The sequence below is a fragment of the Rhipicephalus sanguineus genome, unplaced genomic scaffold, assembly GCF_013339695.2.
Source record: "Rhipicephalus sanguineus isolate Rsan-2018 unplaced genomic scaffold, BIME_Rsan_1.4 Seq2117, whole genome shotgun sequence".
NCBI lineage: Eukaryota > Metazoa > Arthropoda > Arachnida > Ixodida > Ixodidae > Rhipicephalus > Rhipicephalus sanguineus.
Genome location: NW_023614780.1, coordinates 30,812 through 38,485, shown reverse-complemented (window position 1 = coordinate 38,485; position 7,674 = coordinate 30,812). Strand labels below are relative to the sequence as shown.

Here is a 7,674-nt window from a genome sequence, read left to right as displayed (position 1 = left end):
CGACGTGCAGAACTTCTACCGTGGGTCCCACGAGTGAACGCGACGTGCTACTGCGATGTTCGCGACGAGCGCGTCGGGCTATCGCAGTCTGATACACGGTCTGATGATTGAGCTTCTGGGTGCAGCTACTAACGCGTAGTTATCGTCGACCAGCGAACACAAAACGAGTGCGAACGCTTCTGTAATTAGCGTGATTCTTGACAGCCGTAACCCCGCAACGCGGAAGCCGCAGACGACGCACACCGGGAGCGACCATCGGACCAATGGCGAGGCGCGCTGGAGCATCATGGCGGCCGCGGCCAATCGGGGTCCTCGAAACGACCTTTAAACGTTTGCTTTTTGTGCGCTTGTTTTTAAATGCAGGAGCCAGCTGAGGCGGGGAATTTGAAGGCGGAAAAATGCTCTTTCAGACGAGCCCTAGATGGTGGTGCTTGGTCGCGTCGTTGCGGAGCTATTATTTTTTGAAAAACGCTTTCTTTTTTGCGATTTTCGCCACCTCAGCGGGCGCAACAGTTTTTAATAGCACTTCTACGTCGTTTTCAGCGACGATATTTTGGAATTAGATAGAAAAAGGGCTACAGAAACTGAAAATGTGATTTTCAGAAAATCGATTTTTTTGCCATTTTTCGCGATTTGATCCCCGCGTCCCCCCTTAAGCTGAGCAGAAGCCTCAATTACGACAGGAATTAAAGAAATGAAGTCAACTTTTTAATTAGAGGAGACGGGTGGTCGAGTCAAATGGGAAAATTGCAGCCCTTCCTGTGAAAAGCATGTTGTCGCTTTCAGATTTCACAAAAGCAGCCGCTGGCAATTATTAGCGAGTAATGAAACATGACAAATTTCACCGGTGAAACTGAAACTTGGAAGAGCGCAACAGGCATACTCTTCCAAGATGTCTAGAATGAGCTAGCGTCGTCGTACCAACCATCGATTGACTTCACTTTGTGTTTGTGTGGGTTTCTTTTGTGATCAGACCACCTAGGGTGCACGTATGTTAACAAATGCAGAAGAACGAACATGCCTGCAATCGCCGTTGTGAACAGTGACATCATTCTGGTCGTCTGCTAGTTGTGCTCATCGGAGATTTGGTTTCGGTTTCATCAGTGAATTTGGCTCCATTTAATTGCTCTGCAATAATTACCGGAGGCTGATTTCTCAAAATCTCAAAGCAGCAATGGCCTTTTCACAAGACAGCAATTCTCCCATTTGAACCGACCATCTGTCTCCGCTAATTAAAAAGTTATTTAATTTATTTTATTTTATTAATGTCGTAATTACTGTCTGGTCATCTTAAGATGTCTCCCACCACAGAAAAAGTAAGTATGAAGGCAGTGAGCAAATATTCCATTTCCCTTATTTTTGATGACTTTTGATGACCAGTACATGTAGCATTGTCAATGTGCTAGTGTACAGCTAGTATATAAGCTGCATACTAGATGATAGTATACAGCTTATTTTTGTTTTCGTTTAGGCTCGCTGGATGGTCACACGGTTAAAGCTCTTTGTTTTTAGTTCCCCAATGCCATTTCGGAGCAGGTTTGGAGCAGTTACTAACAAATATTACACTTCGGAGCAGCATGGAGCAGCACTTCCATCACTGCTAGTGAAAAGAAACACTTCCATGTTGCTATCTCATAAGAATACGCTTAGGAATCCTCTCTAACTTGTTTTTCTGCAATTTCGCTTCGAAGTATTAGAAAAATAGTCTAGAAATATTCGAGAAATATTCGAAAAATATTCTATTCGATTCGCACTCACACTTCAATATTCAAATTCACTTCGCACCCAAAATTTTGCTATTCGCACAGCTCTAATTTCAACTATTATTCTACGAGGGCTTTGCGTTCAAAATGTATATTTCGATTTTTTTTAATGTTTACCCTTTGCAGAGTAACATTAATGTTTTTATGAATCTTTTTTCTTTTTGATGCATTTCTCTTTGTTTGATCATTTTTTTATTATATTCGAAATAAATCCGTTGTTTGGAATTAATACTGTTGGAAAGACCAATTCTTCCTCTATCATTTGATACCCTGCACTTAGCATCAATTATTTTCTGTGGCAGGAAAAAAAAATTTCCTGGACTAGCCAAAAACAACTGATTTTTCCACGGTCACGAAAGTGCTAACAACAAACCAACATTTGAGCTGACTCCCAACACTTAAAATCAACATATCCCGAAGGCATTTCCCTTATTCGCACTTATTTCAGTGTTCAATGCAGCTTTGCCTTCTAGCTGTAGCGGCAGTGCAAACTCAAGACACAAACTCTGAAAGCAAAGCCCCATTCTTCGAAGCCCCAATATTGACACAACCTTTGAGGCTGAGGCCCCTATGGTAAACTTCTCTGATGACCAAGCAGATGAAGCAAAAGACGGAGAGGACGCTTACAAGGGCCTTGGTGGGTCTGATGCCAGCAGGGTGCCATCATTCTGGATGAGCCCATCGTCCTCGTCAGAGTCTGAGCCCACCATCTCGGATGAAGCAGGTGGCCTGGGCTGGGCACCATTCAGCCTCTGAGATGGCGCCAGGCGTGCTCCGTTCGAGCCCCGTCCCCCAGCACCGCTCAGGGCAAGCTCGTTCAGCTGTTGCGCTAGCACTTCCAGCTCCTGTAAGAAAACAGGGCAGCCACTGTCACAAAGAAGCACACGAAAAGAGGAAAAGGGAGGAAATACGGGAAGGCGTATTAGATCTGGTTTACTGGTTTAATACCCTGCACAGGGTTCAGAAAAGAAGAAAAAGTGAACTTGCGAAGTTTGCTATGCGGAGGACGCCTGATTTGACCATTACAGTGTAGCCCATTTATAACGAACCCAGTTACAGCAAAATAGCGGTTATAACGAAGGTATCTTGATTTCCCGTCCCAATTTCCGCATTTTCAATGCCTTTTAAGTCCACTTTTAACGAAGTAAAAAACCGCGACTCAGTGGATATAGCGAAGTTTTTATTGTCGAGAACAACAAAAAAAAACCATCAAACCACCTTTTGAGCTGTCGCGTGAATCAACTAGGCCGAAAAACCGCCAATTCTTGGCTCCCGGCAGCCGCTTCGCCCAACTCGGCTCCCTGCGAAAGCTTGCTTCACCGCACCACACGGTCGTCCGGTAGCAGTCTTGCGAACGCTTCCCATTTTTTCCAGTGCCAGGCAGGCCGACCGCCACGATTTTATCTCGTTTCACGGCGTACTCCTCTCAAGGAGGTCATGGGGCCATCTTCAGAAACTTTGTGGCCGCTTTAGACCGATTCCGCTTGTGGCCCCTCATTTTGGTGAAAGAGCGAAGCAAGTTGGTGCGCTCCTAAATTGCTTTTCTTCCACGGCATGGCGCCACCAACTCTAGGCATGCAAGCCTGGCTGCGGCTGCGCCGGTGGCGCTCCGCCAGCGGCTCCGCGCAAACCTGTCGCACACAAAGGCGTTCTTTCGTTCATGGCTCAGTTCAGTCTTAGCAGCAGAAGCAGCCGTTCTGTGATGTGCGCGCAGAAGATCCGCAATGCTCCTGTGGGATGCGATAGAAGAGAAAGCAGACGACGACGACGACGACTACGACGCCGGTGCTCGCGCAAGAATGCGCCAACTCTCTTAGATGGGGGTTGAAGAAGAAGAAACAGAGGGGGCAGACGGGACTCGGCGTTCGATACAGTCGGGTGACCGGACCCGAGTGTCGACGCTCTGGGAAGCGGCCCAGGAGTTGGAGCGAAGGTCTTCACGTGGCCGCTGACGTCCTCCGACGCTTCGCTTCGGCAAGACGCCACATTTCTCGGCATTCCTCGCACCCCATCGTCGACCTCAAGAGTTCCCGCACCGGTCGTCTCCTCTCGTCGCCCGAAGCATTGGACTCACCGATGGGTGAGCCCAGGTTAGCTGACTTCCTAAGGACGCTCGCTGTTTAGAAACTGTTTGTAGTTGGTTCTTTCTCTGTTTGCTGTGTTTTCGTTTGTGTGTGTGTGCCTTTCGTTCATGTTTTATGAAGTGTTGGTGAAAACCTGCAAGCAGCCTCGTCGGTTTATTGGGAACGTCCACGTTCCTAACTTGAAGATTTTAAGAACCTCACCGTTCCCATTACAATGGCGTCCGCGACAGGACGAGGCTGATTGTAGTGTTCAGCTACACTAACGAAACATGGATCTGAAGGACTTAGTAAGCGCCAGCGAGAAGTTAGGCTTAACCGGGGACGCGCTTCGAAAGTGGGTGGAGGAGGAGCAAGCGCGTGCTCGAGAGGAGCGTGCCGCGGAGCGTGATGCGAGGCGCGAGCAGGCCGAGCGCGAGGAGCGCGCATTAGTTTTGGCTCGCGAGAAGGCAGCATTGGACGAGAAAATTTTGTTGCTTCGCTTGCGTCTCACAGAAGCTGAAGCGGGTGCGGGTGGACGCGTAGAACCGGCCGCCGTCCCTGATCGTGTCGTGCCCCTGCAAATATGCCCCCGTAGCTTTATGCCTCCTTTTGATGAGAATCGGGACGACCTTGATGCGTACTTTAGGCGCTTCGAAGTGGTGGCAGCAGGGCAGGATTGGCCTAAAGATAAGTGGGCAACCGCATTGAGCATGCTTCTGGTGGGCGAGGCCCTCAAAGTGTACGGGCGACTATCTCCCGCGGACTCACTGGACTACGAAAAGGCCAAGAAGGCTTTACTACAACGATTCCGGTTTACGGCAGATGGGTACCGCGAGAAGTTTCGTTCGTGTAAGCCTGAGGACCTCGAAACAGGCGGCCAATTCGCTTTTCGTCTTCAAGGCTACTTCGATCGATGGATCGAAATGTCAGAAATAGATAAGACGTTTGAAAGCATACGAGACCTTCTGGTAGCGGAGCAGTTCCTGAAGAACTGTGATGACAGGCTGGCGGTGTTTATAAGAGAGAGGAACTGCAGAACCTTAGTGGAGATGTCGGAAGCATGCGACCATTTCATGGAAGCTCAGCGACAACGCAATTTGGGTCAATGTGGAGAGACGCCTGGAGACCCGACTACAGCTGACGAAAGCAGATATTGCAGGGTTCCGCAAAAAGCACTGCCAACAAAATGTTTCCTTTGCAACCGGGTAGGACATGACGCTTCCACGTGTCGCTGTAAGGTCGGACCACCGTTTTGCCACGCTTGTCAGAAGACGGGACATGTTGCTGCTAATTGTAAGCGGAGCAGGCCCGTCAGTAACGTGACGTGTGTGTTGGCCGATGAACCAGGAGGCGCGCCAACACAAAGGGAATGCGTGGGACAGGAGCGAGCCAATACACAGGAGTCTCGGAACACTGGCGAGTCATTACTTCTGGGTGTGTTAGCGAAAGACAAAAGTCCTGAACGTCGAGATGGCGCAAAGAAAAGTTATATGCCGACAACGAAAGGTTACGTCTTCGGACGTAAGGTGACAGTGCTGCGGGATACTGGTAGCAACACAGTCATTGTCCAGCGAAGTTTAGTGCCTGATACCGCGCTAACGGGAAAAACCGGAACTGTTGTCTTGGCGGACGGGACATCGCTCGATCTCCCAGAGGCATGGGTCTATTGTCATCACCGTATTATACAGGCAAACTACTAGTGAGGTGTATGAAGCGACCAATGTGCCAAGTGATTGTCGGGAATATCGTGGGTGCCCGAGAAGCCAATGACCCGAACCCAAAATGGCAGTACGGGGCCGAAGAGTCAGACAACGATCCTTACTGCGTCAACTCGAACAGGAATCATAATTCCCGTGCAGTGGCTTCGTCTACGAAGTTGACTACCATCAAAGAAGGTCTACAGGGCCAACTTCAAAAGTCTGGGCCTTTGTACAATAAGCTTGTTTCCCCTAATAGGCACCGGCGTACGAGATGCAGAAGTTCCTCAAAGAAGAGCGGCATGAGCTGCGCACTCCCAGATGAAGCTTGCGAACATGGAGTTCCATGCTTCAGAGCCGGGCCATACAAAATCCCAGAAAAAAGAGAAATCTTTTCACCAGCTAAGCAAAAGACCATCACTTTTTGTGGTCACTCCCGCTGGTGTTGCTGTAAATGCTGCAAAGACGCCGAAAGGCAAGATCAATCTACACAGTGTGATCTGTTATTGCCAGCGTTTCGGCGAGGGCTACTTCTAACAAATGAAGACAGGAGCGAACAGACTGCTTTTGTCCAAGTGCTCGGAGAAAAAGAAGGACATGCCGTTTGCGTGGAAGGCTGGCGCCGACAGAAACTGTATTCTGACGTATGTAGGCATAGCCAAGGTGACTGACCGAGCATTGACAAACAAAGAAACCACTGAGACAAGATGGACTACGCAGCATATCCCAGCAAGCTACTTCTCCTGTAACCAGGACAGTTTCGTACAGTGTAGAGAGAACGGTTAGCTTTGGTGCGAGCATTGTAAATGTTTTCTTGTGCGGACTCTGCCAACGCACGAGTGGTTGAATGGACTGCGCTCCCAAATCCATTCGTGCAGAAACATGAACGCGCGTCCGTGATCTGGTTTGCACCAAAGTAAGCGAAAGAAGTCCTTCGTTTCGCGTACGGCGCGACGACTTTAAACGCCGCGTTCAAGTGAACGACCGCCGTGCCGCCTTTGTATTCTGGCCGGGAACAGAACGCTGTGTTGTTTTTCCTTGCGTGTCGATACATCGACTTAGTTGTGGATGGGCATATGCATGAGGCGATGTGTTGAGCGTGATATTCCTAGAATACTTAAAACTGCATGTGAATAGGATTGTAGAGCCTGGAATGAAGTGTGTGTTATAGTGACGCGCACATGTATCGCCTTTTGTTCGCGTTCCCTCATGAACAAAAGACTTGAATGGGGGCCTGTGTGATGTGCGCGCACATGTATCGCCTTTTGTTTATGGTGCCCATTGAACAAAAGACTTGAATGGGGGCCTGTGTGATGTGCGCGCAGAAGATCCGCAATGCTCCTGTGGGATGCGATAGAAGAGAAAGCAGACGACGACAACGACGACTACGACGCCGGTGCTCGCGCAAGAATGCGCCAACTCTCTTAGATGGGGGTTGAAGAAGAAGAAACAGAGGGGGCAGACGGGACTCGGCGTTCGATACAGTTGGGTGACCGGACCCGAGTGTCGACGCTCTGGGAAGCGGCCCAGGAGTTGGAGCGAAGGTCTTCACGTGGCCGCTGACGTCCTCCGACGCTTCGCTTCGGCAAGACGCCACGTTTCTCGGCATTCCTCGCACCCCATCGTCGACCTCAAGAGTTCCCGCACCGGTCGTCTCCTCTCGTCGCCCGAAGCATTGGACTCACCGATGGGTGAGCCCAGGTTAGCTGACTTCCTAAGGACGCTCGCTGTTTAGAAACTGTTTGTAGTTGGTTCTTTCTCTGTTTGCTGTGTTTTCGTTTGTGTGTGTGTGCCTTTCGTTCATGTTTTTATAAAGTGTTGGTGGAAACCTGCAAGCAGCCTCGTCGGTTTATTGGGAACGTCCACGTTCCTAACTTGAAGATTTTAAGAACCTCACCGTTCCCATTACACGTTCGCACATGTTGTGCTGCGTCTCTGTTCACAGGTGAAAAGCGGATTATTGCAGCGCGCTTGGACTTGACCACGGTTGAGCAGCAGAAGCATTCGTTCGCTCGACTTGTCTCACTGGTGAAAAGCGGATTATCGCAGCGTGCTTAGACTTGCCGCGGTTGCAGCTAGGCCTACCCATGTGCATCGGCGAACTTTACGACAATGTCGAGTCAAGCCATACCTAGAACGACCGCCTCATCG

General features: G+C 49.5%; 1 protein-coding gene across 1 annotated transcript in view; it reads right to left on the bottom strand.

Annotated features, from left to right (window-relative positions):
* Positions 1 to 2,386: 2,386 nt before the first annotated feature.
* Positions 2,387 to 7,674, bottom strand: part of LOC119376715 (misshapen-like kinase 1) — a 29,519-nt gene continuing 24,231 nt past the window's right edge. The window contains exon 15 of the mRNA XM_037646459.2: positions 2,387 to 2,608. Within this exon, the coding sequence (XP_037502387.1) occupies positions 2,387 to 2,608 (222 nt within the window). The remainder of the gene's footprint in view (positions 2,609 to 7,674) is intronic.